Source organism: Oratosquilla oratoria, chromosome 15, assembly GCF_046742065.1.
Source record: "Oratosquilla oratoria isolate Oo_2021 chromosome 15, ASM4674206v1, whole genome shotgun sequence".
In the NCBI taxonomy this organism is placed as follows: Eukaryota; Metazoa; Arthropoda; class Malacostraca; order Stomatopoda; family Squillidae; genus Oratosquilla; species Oratosquilla oratoria.
This window is the reverse complement of record NC_134791.1, coordinates 44037368-44055101: the sequence shown is the minus strand read 5'-3', so window position 1 is coordinate 44055101 and position 17734 is coordinate 44037368. Positions and strand designations below refer to the sequence as shown.

Here is a 17734-nt window from a genome sequence, read left to right as displayed (position 1 = left end):
CACACACACACACACACACACACACACACACACACACACACACACACACACACACACACACACACACACACAATTTTACGTAATAACTGAATTTCCACGAACTTTTCCGGGAGCACTGATTTCTACTAGTTCGGTTTCGTCGAACTCACCATTCTCTTAAATCTCTCTCTCTCTCGTTCTCCTTCTCCTATTTCTCTCACTCAGTCCCTCTCCCTCCCTCCCTCCCCCTCCCTCTTTCTCTCCCACTTTCCCTCCCTCCCCTCTCTCTTTCTCTTTCTCCTTCCTCACTCTCCCCCCTCTCTCCCTCCCTCCCCCCCTCTCTCTCTCTCTCTCTCTCTCTCTCTCTCTTTCTCTTTATCCTTCCTCACTCTCCCACCTCCCCCCCTCTCTCTCTCTCGATCTCACTCTCACTCTCGCTTTCTCTCTCCCCTCTGTCTTTCTCTCTTTTATGGACGAAGCGATTTGTTCGCAAAAGATGGCCACCGAGGCAAAGTAGTATTGTATATGGTGACATGATAAACCATGTTCTTAACGGTGTCATCCACTCAGATCCGAGAAGGGCTCCTGGTCTGATGAAGCCTACTCCTCAGGTGTCAGCCTCGGTAGAAAGCTCCTCAGGTGAAGCTAAAGTTTGCCCCTTATCAAGAATACATCCGCTTGCGCGGGCGGGTTAAAAGAATGATAGCAGAAGCAGTAAAACATGGTCAAAGAGCTGTGGATGGCCGCACCTTGTAAGGCTAACCCCAAGGAGCTCTTGTCCATGAAGGGTATTCAGTGTACGTACATCGAAGTCTTAGCCACACTAGACAAACTTAGCGCAAACAAGTCTCCTGGTCCAGATAGATTCCTGTCAAAGCTATTGCGATAGGTTTGCGAGCAGGTGGCTCCTCACCTAGTAGAGATCTTCAATGAGTCTCTGCGGACAGAAGTACGAGTACCTAGGGACTGGCAGAAGGCAAACATGACTCCTGTCTTTAAGAAAGGAGATTGCGCAAATCCGGAGAATTGCCGACCTATCAGCCTTACTTCCATAGTAGGGAAGATACTGGAAAGTGTCATTGTGGATAGAATAGTCGAGTTTCTGGAGGGAAACAACCTGTTATTAGACTCGCAGCATGGTTTTCGGCGTCACAGATCATGCTTAACCAACCCGATATAGTTCTTCCATGTCATGCTTCAAGAATATGACAGGAACAGAGCAATCGACATATTTTATCTCGACTTCCAGAAAGCCTTTGATAAGGTACCTCATAAAAGGTTAATGTCGAAAGTTTGAGCCATGGGTATTAGAGGAGCAGTGTTTACTTGGATTGAAGCTTCGTTGAAATATAGAAGACAGCGTGTAATTATTAATGGAGCATCGTCTAGCTGGTCTCCTGTTACCAGTGGGGTACCCCAAGGTTCTATATTAGGTCCGCTCCTCTTCATCATCTCTATCAATGATATAGATGTTGGAATTGTGAGCCGCATAGCTAAGTTTGTGGGTGACACTAAGGAGCAAATGTCGGAACACCTGAAAGTGTACAAGTTCTTAGGTCAGACGTAGAGAAAGTGGGAAAGTGGTCTGAGAAGTGGCTGATACAATTTAATCTGGATAAATGCAAGATCATGCATATCGGGCATGCAAACCAGAGGGCAGACTCTCTTCTGGTTCATAAAATAGCATGTACAGAATTTGAAAAATGCTCTGGTGTTTTGATTAGCAACGACCTCAAGTCCTCAAAACAGTGTATTGAAGTATAAAGGAAGGTACAAAAGCTTTTAGGTTACACCAGAAGACAGTTTCGTTACCTGAACCAAGAAATAGTCTTTACACATTACAGTTCTCTAGTTCGTCCCCATCTGGAATACGACGTCCAGTTCTGGTCACCGAACTTGAGGATGGACGTGCAGAGGCTAGAACGAGTTCAGACACAAGCAACAAAACATATTCCCGCCATTAGACACATGGGCAACCAGAGGCGTCTCAAGGAGATTGCGAGGACAGTTGATTGAGATTTTCAAAATATTTCAAGAATTTGATCACTTTTATTTTCTACTATTCCACCTACCCTCCTTGAATTTCAACCACCTCCGTAAATGCACTTCAGTGCCGTGTTGTGTCTTAAATATTGTTGGAAATGTGGCCCTTCTCGAGGTCACAGTCAGAAACTTTCGGCCCTCTGATAGTTTGGTTTTAGTGCGAAAATATTGGGTGGGTCCGGGGGTAGGGTGGGCTTAGGATCCCCCCTCTCCTTACACCACTGTCTTGCTCCCCTTATTGGTTTGGGGTGGGGGGTGGGGCGTCTGCCTGCCTGCCTGCCTGTCTCCCGCGGTCGTTGCGAGAAGACGGAAGACACAAAACTAATTAAGTTTCCGTCCGAACACGAGGCGACACGGAAGAAAGAAAGAAGCTTAACTTCTATTTCGAGACAAACATGTGGGTTAACACTTGGTTTTCTTGTAAAGTGAACCGTAATTTGTACCGCCGGTATATCCTGGCCTCCTCTCAAGGCGGACGTACACGTCAGGCTTTGGGTGAATGTTAATGCATTTAGGATGAACCCAAACCCCGGTTGAAAGAGGCATTTAACTAACCCATGCTCCTCAGAAGTTAATTTAGCTGAGACCAAACGATTTTATATAGTTAAATTAAGATGTGATGGCGGAAGCGTGTCGCTCTCTCATCTTCCTGGTCGCGGGTTCGAGCCCCGCACGTCTCTTAGATTCCTCCTGGCAGTCAGGTGCCTGCCCCGATCGTCTCCAAGAGCGCATCTTACTGTGCTTGTGCTTGTTTGGTGGACCCTGCCGAGAAATGGGTTCCCCCCCCCCATCATCATTACTATCATTAGTATTAAAACTATCATTATTAATTGTATTGTTCATATTATTATTATCATTGTTAGTAATATTATATTGCGGGGTAGATATTTGAAGAAAAAAGTGAATAGCGTAATAGCGTGCGAAGAGGTGAGTCGGAGGGGGGGGGGGAGCAAAGGGGCACTGTTGTTTGTGGACGACAAGGGGACTGGCCTGTGAGGAGGAGTTCAGACAGGCTCAACATTTCTAGTTTTTTATACCAGCTTTGTACCACTAAGATAGCCGTCCTCTGGAGAGAGAAATCGAGGGTCTTTGAATCCAAAGCCGCGCACAACTGAGAGGCACGGAATGTGACGAAAGCGAATAGACGACAGATATATGGCGCAAGTGCACGTACCTGGTGATGTACCGAAATTCAGCTGGCGTAGTTTCTCTCTCACCTTCAACTCTCCCTCCCACCTCTCTCGCCCCCCACTCTCTCATATATATATATATACATATATATATATATATATATATATGTATATACATGTATATATATATATATTTATATGCATGTACATATGTATATATATATATATATATATAAAATATATATATACAAATATATATATATATATATATATATATATATATATTTCTGTTTCTCAGCGGGAAAATAGTTGATATGGTTACCGCATTCCCTGGCGTGTCGTAAAGAGTGAGGAGGCCTGAATGGGGAGAAGTGAGGAATCTAGGGGGATAATAGGCACCCTTTCTGTATTTTTCGCCACCATCGCTCCTTTCTTTGCCAACAACTTTGCGTTGAAAAGTTATGAAAAGAGTATGACCCAAATAACATCTCGGCAAAATGTTGAGACATATGTAGGGCAACCTAAGATTTTGCACAGTCGGCGTGCGCTGCCCTCTACAGTTGTGCCTATGAAGGAGCATTGCTGAAGAGGGTAAGTGATATTAGACGTGAGCTTTGCCACAAAAATGAAAATGCGGAGGTTTGCGCTGTTCGAGTGCTAGCTCAGTCTCTGTTGTGATTTCCTTATCTCTGATATGATTATGGCATAGATAATTAATTAATCCGAAATGAGTGCCGGAGAGGTGATTCGATATAGTGTTGCTCTCCACGTGGAGAACCACCGCCTCTGTGGATGTGGTGGTTGTGCTCTTGTGGTTGCGGAACCGGGCTTGCATTCAACGGAGTGCTGCTGCTGCTCCCTGGATCTTCTCTTCCTCGTCGTCGTCGTCGTCCTCATCGACTCCGGGTGGCTCTCGTCGTTCGAGGCAATCAGGCCTGACGCTGAACAACAATCAGTCTGTTGTAGTAGAGTCGCAAGCATTACATTACCGTTTGACCACACACAAACACACACACACATACACACACACACACACACACACACACACACACACACACACACACACACACACACACACACACACACACACACTCACCTTCTCACTCACGCCACCTGATAAACATATAAATAAAATTGTCGAGAAACCTACAACTTGCTGAGATCCATAAAGGTGGAATTTACTTACTTGACGAAGAAATGGTGAGGAAAATACTAGTCACACGGATAAGGCCAAGAGTGGAGTACGCAGCGACACTATGGTCACCCAGTACCAAAAAGAATACCAGGAAAATTGAAAGAATCCAAAGAGCAACTACGAAGATGGCCCCCACTTTTTCAGAATTGTCATACGAAGAGAGCGTGTCAAATCTAGAATTACTGACCCTGGAACAAAGAAGAGAAAAAGGAAACTTGTTGACCATCTATAGAATCATGAGAGGTATGGAAGTCCTTGATAGAGAAGACTTACTAAATTGGGATATGAGAAATACAAGGGGGCATGGAAGGAAGCTCAAAAAGGACAGCTGTAGAAGAGACCTGAAAAGAACAGCTTTCCCCACAGAATGGTGGATGTATGGAACAAACTGGACGAAATGATAGTATGTGCAAAACCGTACACGAATTTAAAAACAATTTAGACACTGCGATATACAGAGACAGGACATCACGAGCGTAGCTCCCCTTCCCGTAAGATACTATTAGGTAAATACACATACCGGCACTTTAGCTATGGTAGGCACTGAGTTGTGTGTGTGTGTGATAAAGGTACGGTTATACTAGTCAACGGATGGGTTCCAACGACTCTGATGAATTTCGTCCAAGGCTGGAAGATTTAGGAGGTTGGAATCCAAGCCTAGGAACGTCCAACCCAATACCTGTGTAGTCCATACCTTGTAAGAGATCCGAAGGAGAAAATTGAAGATATATGTTAACAGTATTCATATTTACGATATATTGAAAAAATATATACAACTTATTCAATAATAGAGATAAATTGTTCAATAGTATAAAATTATCTTGAAATAAGAAATCAGTTTTATGGCATGTGTATTGTGGAAATAATCAGGTAAATAGTAAATAAATTGGCAGATAAATAATGAATTAAAATCAAGTAAATAATAAACAGACAATAACAAATAAAAATAATAAAATAAATGGCTGTCATTACAGCATCTTAGATGTTTATCTAAACGAATCTTAAAACTTCGAACTGAATTACATTGCACTGCCTCTGCAGGAAGTTTATTCCATTCATTAACTACACGCTTGGCGAAGTTGTTTCTACCACTTCCTAGTGCATGATAATTTGTGTGTGTATAAGAGGATGCAAAGATTGTCAAATATGTATTTTAAGAGGGATCTCGAGTCATTCAATGTTATTTAGAGTAAAATGTTTGGGAAACTGGTATATCATAGCATCTGCCAATGAGAGTTCATCATTCTGGATGAAGGGTGGGGCATGGTGTAACTACTTTTACGTGATTGGTGGAAACATCTCTAAACAGTAAGGTTGGACTCGCGTATAAACACTTGTTATAGGATGGACGATTGTAAAGGTTGGGTTTAGCATTCCGATGACTAGTGTAACTCTACCTTAAGGTGCATTACCCTTAGATCGGATCATAGCGCTTTTACCCTTAGGAATAGCATCGCGCCAGAGTCATAGAGATGGTGAAAGAGATTTAAGGCGTGTAGTAAGAAGGAGGGATAGCAAAAGTGAAAAGTGATCAGGATATCACAAGAATGGTGGCACCGTCCACGGGTCCGGGCGTTTTCAGTCCAATTCCTCTCTGCCTGCCTGGCTGCCTGTGTGCCTGTCCTAAAATGACTGCTACGTAGAAGGAACGAGGAGGATCGGCCAGTAACTAGGATTCCATGCGTTAAGGAATAACTATCTGTCTGTGAAGTCGTATAGGAACTTAAACAAAGGTGCAAAGTACCAGAAATAGAAATTGCAGTTCGATGTGAATATTATGATTGATCTCTTTCAAGTGTATCCAGACTAGGGATATTATTTAAAACTTTAAAAGATCTATGAAGAGGATATTCAGAAACTCGGGATAGGAAATAAGGCACAGATGGAGTAAAATGCTAGCAAGGTTAATGTGCTCCCAAAACATATGGGTGAGTAGGCTACGTGATACGATCTGAATACAGGGACTGTGGAGCACAGCAGGGGGAATAATGGGTGTGCGTTCGCCCGATATAATTACGCCTATATCAGCATGTGTTTCTTGGTTTATGTTGACAAGCAAAAACTTCGGCGGAGTTTCCCTGAATTGTGCAGAGAAAACTCCTCGTAGGGATCCTGTGCTGCTGGGCAGGAGATGGAGGAGGAACCTGGCAAGTTGGCGAGTCTGTGTCGGCGAGGCGCACGTGGCCGTGGCGTGCTGCTGCGGAGCTGATTTGTGGGGGTAGAGGTGAGGGGGGGGAGGAAGGAGGGACGATGGTATCAGTCGTTGTCGCCACCGCGCGCGCGCGCCATCCTCAGCAGCAGTACCGGTTGTAGATCATCTGGTGGAAGCTACTGTCTTTTTTTTACACGACGCATATCGTAATTGCTGCAGAGGAGTTTCCATATAGCACTTGCGAGACTTATCTATTATGTTACAAGAACCCGCTGTTGTGATGTTACATATTCTCACTTCCTTTTGTTGACATTTCTGACGTTTTCGTCTCGTATACAAAATGTCAAGAATTTGCAGTATGTGTTGTTCCCCGTATTTTATGGGAGCTATAAAGATGATAGTGGTAGTTTAATATTCTATTATGGCTTAACTTGCAAAAACCTCAGCAGAGTTAACGTTGGTCTGGTTGTCAACCACACGTGAGAGCCAAGAAGGAGAGGGAGGTTTCCTAGTGCATCTCGTCTCTTCCAGAGGAACCGCAAACCATTTGAGTGAAGGACGGAGAGGCGGTTCCTGACGGTTTTCTTACCCCGGGACGGTGGCCGATCCGGTACCAAACACTCTCTTGGCCAGATTGGCTGGCTGGCTGGTTGGTTGGTTGGTTGGTTAGTTAGTTGGTTGGTTGGCTGGCTTGCATTCTTGCTTGCTTAGCTGGGGATCACAACGCGGCAGGAAGGTGGAAGCCGCGGCGCGAGTATCTTTTGTTTGTACCGTACGTCCTGTCGCGCCCTGTGGCTGCAGGCCGCCGCCGCTGGCAGATTACGGGGGGACGTCTTGTCTTTTGTGTTTTGTCGGATTGGGACGGGTGGGTGGAAGGGCGCCAAGGGTGGTGTGTATTTCTTCGTCTTTGGCGGGTCCATTGAATGGGGATCTCAGTGGGGCAGAAATAGTTTTATTTTTGGGCGAGAACATCTGCGGGCTCAAATTACACGAATCTGCCGCACGGCCGTGAGTGGAGAGACGGAAAGAGGGAGGAGCAGTAGTAGATTGAATGTCGTGCGGTTTGGGCCGGACAACGACGACCCGTCTTTTCCACGACGATTAGAGTTATGTAGGGTCTTGGTGCTGGGGTGTTGGAGCAGTGGGGGGAGGGGAGCATGGCATGCGACCAGGGAGAGGAGGTTTTGGATTTCTGAAATCGGGCAGGGCTGCGGTCGGATCGTTTTATGACGCAAGTCCTGTTGTGACCCAACACCCCTCTCCTCATCAGTCTGTGGCCATCACAGCGCGGCGACAATTTTGCTTGGATTGTCAAAGCCAGTTCCAGTCTGGCGACTGTATGGAAGCATAAGGTTCACAAGCATTAGCAAGGTTGGCTGTGATACAAGTTACTACACAACTGAATAATCTTGAGGCAAAGGGTGCATGTTTAATCACACATGAAGCTAAAGTGTTGTCCCCTATCAGAGGGAGCAGTTAGCGCCGCCACAACAACTACCCAGCTCACTGCTGACTGAGTTGAGAATCAGCCTTGAACTCAGTCAGTAAACTGCTGGACTTTATATTGGCATGATGTTGTGTAGGCTCAAATCCTGGTGGACGCCTCCTTTCAGTACAAGCAAACTCTGCACCTTCTGACATGGGGCAACACTTTAGCCCTCGCAGGTGATCAATGTCCATCTTTTGCCACAAAAGTATTCAGTTTCATAACCATCCTGAATTCTTGTGAACCTTATGTGTCCATACAGCCACCAGACTGAAACAACTGAGAGGGATTACAGAGGGGCACCAACATACTTTTGGGGAGAGGAGGTAGTGATCCTTTTCAGATTTTCCCCTCCCCCACGACCATCAGAATAGCCTCTTAGATCCCTGTATGGCCTAACTTTGTTTGGCATGCTGTGAAAAACACGATTGGAATGTATGGACAACCATGTCAGAATATTGTGAGAAAACATGAGGTCACCTGAAGTGCAGCAGAGTGGGACGAGATCCAAAGTACCCCAAGTTTGGGAAAGGGACCTGCTGGGAAAGAATCCATTTTGTTTGTGTGAATCCTGTTATGGCCCCAGTATGAACTCTTTCTGCACCATCTCACTGTACAAGCCCCGAACCATGTGTATGTCTTCTTGCATTTCCCTGAAACAAGTTGTGTATGGAAAGTGTTTGTGTGTAAATATATATATATATATGTGTGTGTGTGTGTGTGTTTGTGTCTGTGTGTGTTATTATTGTTTTTATCATTATTGTTATTATTATTGTTGATGTTGTTTTATTGTTATTATAATCATCAACATCTTCTGTACCTGCTGTCCCCTTCTCAGTAGTGATCCAGCTCAGCCTCACTTCCCCAACTCCTCTCCCATTTCATCAGAGCAATCATCCATTTTCTACCTTGTCCCTTAAACTTTACAGTTTCTATTCCTCACCATCTCCCCCACACCCATTCTTCCTTTTGCCTCCACTTTTTACTCCCTCTTGAGTTTTTTCCTCTCGCTCTCTCCCCACCTGTCCTAGTTCTTTCCCCTGATTTTTCTCCCGTTTCTCACCCTGTTTCTCCCTGTCTCCTTCCATCATACCTCCTGCCTCAACTCTGCACACTTTTCTCTTTCATTTTTAACACTCTCTGTCTCATCATCTACTGTCTCCCTTTTGAATTTCGTGTGCACCCTCCTTCATTCTTTATCACTGTCTTAACCCCTCCCCTTGTACTACTCCTTGTCTTCCTCTTCTTTTCTTCAACCCAGTTACATAATTTCTTCCTCATTGTCTCCCTCACTGCTGCATCTACTTCCTTCCCTCCTTTCCATGAAGCCTTCCACTCCATCATTGTACCTTCTTTTCCTTCCTACCCCACCATGTACTTTTTCCTCCCTCCCGCTTACCTTCCTGTTTCTTGCTTTTCAGGTTCTCTTTGTTCCTTTTCTTACCCTTTGTGTCCTTTTCCCCATCCCTCTTTGTGCTGTTTTCCCCTTCTACTGCCTTTCACCCTTTCCCATGCCTTTGTCTACCTCTACCACCACATCTCTGCTTTTCCATATGTGATACTCTTTTTCTTGGCTTCCTGTCCTTAACCCTTTGTTGCGACACTTCTCCCTCCTTACTTGCTTATGGAAGTCCGTTGGTGAGCGATGATGATAGTGCTCCAGTGAGGTGAGATGGGGGTGAGTGAGGTTAGGTGGTGATGTTGAGGTATTTGTTGCTGATGTCAACAGAGGAGACTGTGGAGCCCAGTTCTTGATCCACATATCCTACCACACTCCGGGCTAGTCAGATCTGGATCAGATGGAAAATTCTATTGTTGAGTTGATGTCTTTTTTCCCGCTGGTCGTTCCATGCTTGGTTACAAGATGTTTGACCCCTTGTGAGCACTTTGTATGCTATGAGGCATGATCAGAGGCAATGGTTTTAAGATCTGTTGCTGCGATATTACACTTTTGTAGTGCTTTTTCTGACCCCCCCTGCATTGCGATATGCATCAGGTAGCTGTTCATAAAGAATTTCTTGGGGCATGCAAATGATGCGACCCACCCATTGCAGCTGATGTTTTGCTAGCAATGCTTCAATGCTTGAAATTTGTGCACATTGCAAGATTTCAGTGTATGGTATGTTAGGCCCAGGATTCTTTGAAGACACCATACGTGGAAGGCCTCCAGAGCTTTTATGTGTAGCTGGTCCAGGTTTCTGAGCTGTAGAGTAGGGTGGAGATGCAGATGGTTCTGTAGACAGATATTTTGGTTTCGGTTCAAAGCTTTCCATTATAAAAAATCCGAAAATGTAGATGGCCAAAAGGTGCAGATGCAAGGTGGATTTTTTTTTTACTGAATTTCATTGTCTACATTGTGTTTTGGTGTTATTTAACTACCTAGGTGGGTGAACTGTTCGACTTGCTTGAGTTGTACACCATTGGTTTGAAAAACAGGGGGTGGGACTGGGGTTGCACTGTGGTATGCAAGTATCTCTTGTCTTCTTTGTGTTGACGTGCAGATCCATGGAATGGTAAACTGCAGAAACTACCAAGATAGTGTGTTGTAGGGCTTCTTGTAAATTAGCCAGCAGTGCACAGTTATCAGTGTACTGCAGTTCCACGAGATGAGTGGTGGTAAGTTTGGTGCTGGTCTGTAGGCAGTGGAGGTTAAACAGGTTCCCATATAGGTGGTATTGTATCTGCATTCTGTCATCATCAGTGATTTTTGCCCTCCTGCCAATACACAGGCATTCATTTCCTCATGGAAGCTTTTGAGAATATTGAGAAATTTTGGGAGGTACCAAATATATGGAGGACACTCCAGAGAACTTCCCTGTTTACTTTGTCAAATGCCTTTGTTAGATCAAGAAAAGCCAGGTAAAGATCATGGTTCTGTGCGTGGGATTTCTCTTGAATTTGGGGAATACCTAGTACCTCTTTCTTTTCTTAAGCCACATTATGCCTCTGATAAGACAGTTTCTGCAAAGTGATTATAGTAAATATGATCTATCATGTCTGTAGTACCACTTTCTTTTCTGAAGCCATGTTGTGTCTCAGATAGGACAGTTTCTGCAAAGTGATTATAGTAAATATGATCTAATGTGAGCCCTTCAGTGTGGCCCAGGGAAGCCCCACTGTTGACACATCTAGTGATGACCTGTGCATGGCAATTTCTCTCACTGTTTTTCTGTACATTACCTTTTTATATTATATATATATATATATATATATATATATATATATATATATATATTATATATATATATATATAATATATATATATATATATATATATATATATATATAAAATATATATATATACACATGTGCCTTGTGAATTACTGCCAAATATATATATTATATATATATATATATATATATATATATATATATATATATATATATATATATATATATATATATATATATATATATATATATATATATATATATATATATATATATATATATATATATATATATATATATATATATATAATAATAATCCATAAATATATATATATATATATATATATATATATTATATATATATATATATATATATATATATATATATATATATATAGACACACCTAGGAATGCATCAAGGAATGTACCCAGCTCTGTAATGTACAGAATAACAGTGAGACAGATCACCATGTGGGGGTTTCCCTGTATCCAGGCCAAAGGGCTCACATTAGATCATATTTACCATAGTCAGTCTTGTGATCATGATTCAAGCAAGAACCTTCCCTGCAGTGGCCAACAAAGATATGCCTCAGCTGTTACCACAAAGTGACTTGTCACCTTTCTTCTTGTAGATGGTGATTATGTTAGTATTTTTCTACTCATAGGGGAGGGTTTCAATTGACCATACAACTAGGACCATTTTGTGGAGTTGACAGTGGAAAAGGTGTCAGCCATTTTTTAGGATTTTGGAGGGCAAGCCATCTGGACCTGCACTTTTGTTGTTCTTTAGACCTCTTATGTTTTGGAGTGTCTCTGCAAGATCCGGAGGGGTGTCCAGAGCTATGATCGTTGAAGGTCCTACATACGCACACACACTCACTCACGTTCACACACACTTACTTTGTGGTTTATCCTCACCCATCCCATTTCTCTTGCTTTTGCCTCTCCCCTTTACTACTGACCCATCCCCAGCATAGTTCTTCTACGTCATGTGCATTGTTTCTGTTCATCAAGCATTGTAAAAGTTCCCATGATTTATTTCTTAGTCGGGTCTCTGTCCTTGCCAGAAATCTGTGTTCATTTGATGGATATCAGAATTTGCCTTCATGATGACATGTGATTTAATCTTTTTTTCTTTGTCTTTCAGATTCCTTCGTCAATTCTCAAGAATGGACGTTATCCCGCGGCGTTCCAGATCTCCGTCTTGGAATTGTCGGGTCTCTGTCCTCAGGAAAGTCAGCCCTTGTGCACAGGTAAAAGCCTACAGCACTAATTTGACCAGTGATGGATATGGGATTTTGGGAACTGATAGATGTTAAGGCTATATTATCCAGGATTTATGTTTCAGAAATAATATATCCATTTAATTTGAGATTGAACATAACCACCTCCCCATGAACTATCAAACACAGTAATATTGCCTTCAATTTGAAGCCTTTAATTTTGATAAACTGGATACTTTATTAAATTTTGTTTCAAGTACATTTTCTGAGTATAGATGAGTGTAATATATATGATGTAGCTATCAACATTGTCAAGAACTTCTGTATCAAGCCTATGGATGAAATATTTGCAAAACGCATAGGCTAGTTGTAGATGGAAAGAAGGAAAGACAATAAATTAATACCTAGAAGAGCTTCAGATGCTCAGCAAAGATTGTAACTTCAAAAGTTGTCACTGCTTCAGAGACAGAGGCCTGCCCCCAGAAACAAACTGTCCTAGCTGTAACCTTCACATTAAAGACACAGAACACCTCTTCCTACATTGCCCCATTCAAGACCTATTCAGACAACAACTCAGCATTTCTTCTTTGAGTGACTTGTGGGCATAGTCTGGTGGCTGTTCCCAATTACTTGGGAGCTGTGGGTCTCCTGCAAGAGAGATCTGGGCAACAGATTGATTGATCCTCAGTGAATCTGAAGCAACAGATTAAATGGCCAACCTTTCCCACTGGACAAAAACCCTGAAATACAAGGCCTCACATTTAATACATATATGACCTTTACTTCACACATTAGAAGATCTCACAATGAAGACAAATAAGAAACTGAACATGTTTATAATAGTAGTTGACATATGATTTGGACAGCAGAAACATGGGTCAGTTGTAGACTTTCTCCCACACACACACTTAGGGTGAAGATTGAACAACTGATTGTTGCTGGGGTGGACATTCTACAGTTGATTATGGCTTGTGATATGTAACCAAACCTAACCTAACCTAGTCTATGCTAATTAGGGTCTCCATTCTACAGTTGATCAGTGTTGCAGAGGTGGAGATTCTACAATTGACCCAGAGATACTTATTGCTGTATTAAATTACATCACTGCATCCACAGCATGGTACCCCACAAGGGAACAATTAAAACATTCTACAAAGAGCACATTACAAAATATTAAGACTAATAACTGGCTGTACTAAAACAAAATCATCCATACACAACCATTTTCCACTCACCCATATCTTCTGTGTTCTCCCTTCCCTCCTCCACAGACATTCTCCTCTTTCCCAATGCCCTTTTTACCTCATCCATCCATCTCATACTTGGTTGCACCCTCATGTTCACTCTTTCCATCTCTGCCTTCCATACCTCTTTTACTAATCTTTCCTCACTCATTCTTTCCATGTGTCCAAACAGTCCCAATATTTTTTCATCAACCCTATCTCCCAACTCCCTCTCCACCCCTCTTCTCCTCACCTTATTTCTCACTCTATCCAACCTAGTAACCCCCACCATACTTCTCAGGCATTTCATCTCAAAGACATTCAAACTCCTCTCTTCCTCTCTTATGTTCTATGTTTCTGCTCCATATAGTGCTGTTGGCACAATCACTCCATACAATCTCCTCTTAGTATCCATCCCCAAATGTCTATTTCTCATTACACTTTTTAATCCCCAAAGGTATTTACTTGTTTCTCTCAATGTACATTCTACCTCCACTTCCAGTCCTCCCTTTCCCACCAGATTTGCACCCAAGTATATAAAACTATCCACTTCCTTCAGTCTCTCACCCTTAATAATCACTTCCAATTTGCTGCTATATTCTCCCCTTGTACATATCATCACCTCTCTTTTACCCACATTTATCTGTGTATTAAACTATAGACATTGAGGATTTTCTATTCCACAGGTACTTGACAGGGTCATACATGCAAGAGGAGAGCCCAGAAGGTGGTCGTTTTAAGAAAGAGATAGTCCTGGATGGGCACAGCTACCTCTTACTCATCCGAGATGAGGGAGGACCACCAGAACTGCAGGTAAGCATGGGGACGTATGGAAGGGATGTAACTTATGAATTTTTTGTGCCACCCTGTTTTCAATGTATGATAATCATTGTTACTAAGCTGTATCCATTATGTCAAGTAATGAGGATGCTGATCATAAATGCAACATTTGTCATATTATTTTAATCTTATTTACTAGTTTTCATGCTTTTCTAAATTACTTGTGTTGATAATTTTACTCATTTACATTTCCATTTGCAACTGGATTCAGTACAAGGTAGAAAGTCTTTGAATTTGATATTTTGTGATACTGAAAAAATTAGTTACATAAATTACTTATCAAAATTAAGTCATTCTGTCCAATCTAAATTAAGTTTTAGTATTAACATTCAAACTGAATAGGGCTCCATTCATATGTTGTGTATTACTGTACATTTTGTTATTGCAATATATACATACCAGTTTCCACAAATATGTTGCAATTGTAAATAATATCAGTAACTGGCTCATTACCTCAACTTTTTATTTATTTTTAGCTCATGCAGCATCAGTGACCTTGTATTTATTTTGAAATCTTTGATGTTTATTTCCTTTCTATTTCATCCACTTAGTCCACATCCCAAATACTTATCTTTTGTAGAACATTTCCATTCATCCCTTTTTCTTTGCTTTCAGCCAGGGTCAACAGTGGGTACCTTCATATTGTGGTCCTGCAAAAGATAGTTCAGAATCATAACCCTGTCACCCATTGTCAAAACTTGTCACCACCCTCACTTCCATCTGGAGGTACATCCATGAGGGGATGATACTTGGTCTCCAGATCAGGGCTAAGATCTCTGATCAACTTTGTGTTTCCTCCATTTTTTCACATTAGGAAAGCTGACAATGAGCAACTGTTCCTCTCCTATTGTTGATATAAGCTAGTAACATAAAAACAGCCCCACACTAATACATAGTCAGATATTTCTTCTAAGAGATCTATGGGGAAGGGCCAAATACCATTACCAACTACTGTAGGGTTGTCGGTTTTTAATAATTGAAACTTGAGGTAACACAGTATTATTATTATTGGATTGGGACCAATGACAGGTACATACTTGTGGTATTGCAAGATTGGCAGTAGTGAGAATTGTCTCTGCCATGGGTGTGGAAAATGAATTGGGAGATAGGGTTTGGACACATGGAAAGAATGAGTAAAGAAAGTAAAAGAGGTGTGGAAGGAGTGAACATGAGGGGGTGACCAAGGATGAGATGGATGGATGGGGTAAAAGGGATATTGGGAAATAGGGTAATATCCATTGAGGAAGGAAGGGAGAAAACAGAAGATAGGGGTGAGTGGAAAATTGTTGTGTATGGATGATGTTGTGATGCATGGAAGGGAGTGAGTGGGGGATGGGGGGTGAGGGAGTATGTGTGAATGAGATTTTGACACAGCTCAAAGTGATTTCTCCTTGTCCTCTTTTTTTCTGTATGAGGGGACGGAGGGGGGGGTCACCAATTAAATGAAGAGGCCTTGCTTTGGATGTGCTGTGTCTTGCTACATTGCTTCTGACCCAGGTCAGTGGGCGAGATGCAAGTATGACTCATCATCCAGGAGGAGCCAAGAAAAGAGGGAGCGAGGAGTGGTGAATGGGAGTGGAGTATGTGGGGACGAAATAGGTGGGAGTAGATTTATGCCTTTGACTACCTCCCTTGTAAGGGGGAAAAAGCCATTGGTATGTGTATTTTACCAAAACCACATCTCATATAAAGTATTGACTATTTTATGAAGTTGATATTGAGACTTTATGGGCAACTCTAGAGACTAAGTTAATCACTTTTAACTTCTACTATCCTTCTGTTCTGCTACCCTCCTTAAATTTTTCTGTACCACCTCTATGACTCCACTTTAGTGTAATATAGTTCTCAAAGATGGAGGTACTGGTTATTGCTAATGAAATACTTTACCCAGCCATTTTCTCTCGCTGTCCGTCTGTATGTCTGTGTGCATGTATTTACCTAATTGTAGTATACAGGAAAGGAGCAACATTCATGGTGTCCTATTTCCAATTCTTCAATTTATCATACCTAGCTTCAAATTCATTTATAGTTCCAACTTGGATTATATCAATAATTTCCAATTATCATAATATTTTAATTCATATAGTGTTCCAGCTTTGTGCTATGTCACCTTCTAAGGCATTTCAGCTATGTGTATTTACCTAGTTGTATTCTATGGGAAAGGGAGCTATGTTCTCACAACATCTAGTTTGTTCTTAAATTCATGTATGGTATTTGCACACACTATTGTTTTATCCAATTTGTTCCAGACATTCACCACTGTGTGTGTAAAGCTGTTTTTTTTTCCTTCCTTCCAGATCTTTTCTATAGCTGTCCTTTTTGAGTTTCTTTTCATGTCCCCTTGTTTTTTTTCTTTCCCAGTTCAATAAGTCTTCTCTATCAAGGACTTACATGCCTTTCATAATTCTGTAAATGGGTAACAGATCACCTCTTTCTCTTCTTTGTTCCAGGGTTGGTAATTCCAGTTTAGACAATCTTTGCTCATATGTCAGTTTTGAAAGTGTTGGGGCCATCTTTGTTGTTGCTCTTTGGATTCTTTTTACTTTCCTTATATTCTTTGTGTTTGTGTTATTCACCACCAGTCTTGGATCATGTTTTGGATCACATTTTACTTGTGATTGACAGCTATTACCCTCTCAGATGAGAGCTCTAGAGTTCATATATGGCCTAATATATAGGGAATGCTGTGACTTTACACAAATACCAAACTCCTTGCCTACTAGAGTTGGAGTGTCTACTTGCAGTGCAGGATGCTGAATTTTTTCTGCCCTGGATGAGACTTGAATGTGGATAAGTGAATTAGTGGTTGAGAATAGTACCACTGGACCATTGGGCTGTGTGTGTATTTACCTAGTTGTATCTTATGGGAAGGGGAGTTATGCTCATGGTGTCCCGTCTTGGTATCTCACAGTGTCTAGTTTACTCTTAAATTTGTGTATGGTTTTTACACACACTATTGTTTTGTCCAGTTTGTTCCAGATGTCTACCATTCTGTGTGGAAAACTGTTTTTTAGGTCTCTTCTATAACTATCCTTTTTTTTTTTTTTTTCTCTCCATCATGCCCTCTTGTGTTTCTCTTGTCCCAATTGAGTAAGTCCTCTCTGTCATGATTCTGTAGATGGTCAGGAGGCTGCCTCTTTCTCTTTGTTCCAAAGTCAGTAATTTCAATTTAGCCAGTCTCTCTTCATATGACAGGTTTGAAAGTGCTGGGGCCATTTTCATGGCTGCTCTCTGGATTCTTTCAATTTTCTTAAAATTCTTTTTGGTACTGGGTGACCATAGTGTTGCAGCA

At 41.8% G+C, this 17734-nt stretch overlaps 1 protein-coding gene across 3 annotated transcripts in view; it reads left to right on the top strand.

Moving 5' to 3' along the window:
* Nucleotides 1-17734, top strand: part of CenG1A (Centaurin gamma 1A) — a 422753-nt gene that overhangs the window by 380555 nt on the left and 24464 nt on the right. For all 3 annotated transcript variants that reach the window (XM_076198836.1, XM_076198837.1, XM_076198838.1), the window contains exons 2-3: nucleotides 12304-12409; nucleotides 14289-14415. In XM_076198836.1, coding sequence (XP_076054951.1) covers nucleotides 12304-12409; nucleotides 14289-14415 — 233 coding nt within the window. The remainder of the gene's footprint in view (nucleotides 1-12303; nucleotides 12410-14288; nucleotides 14416-17734) is intronic.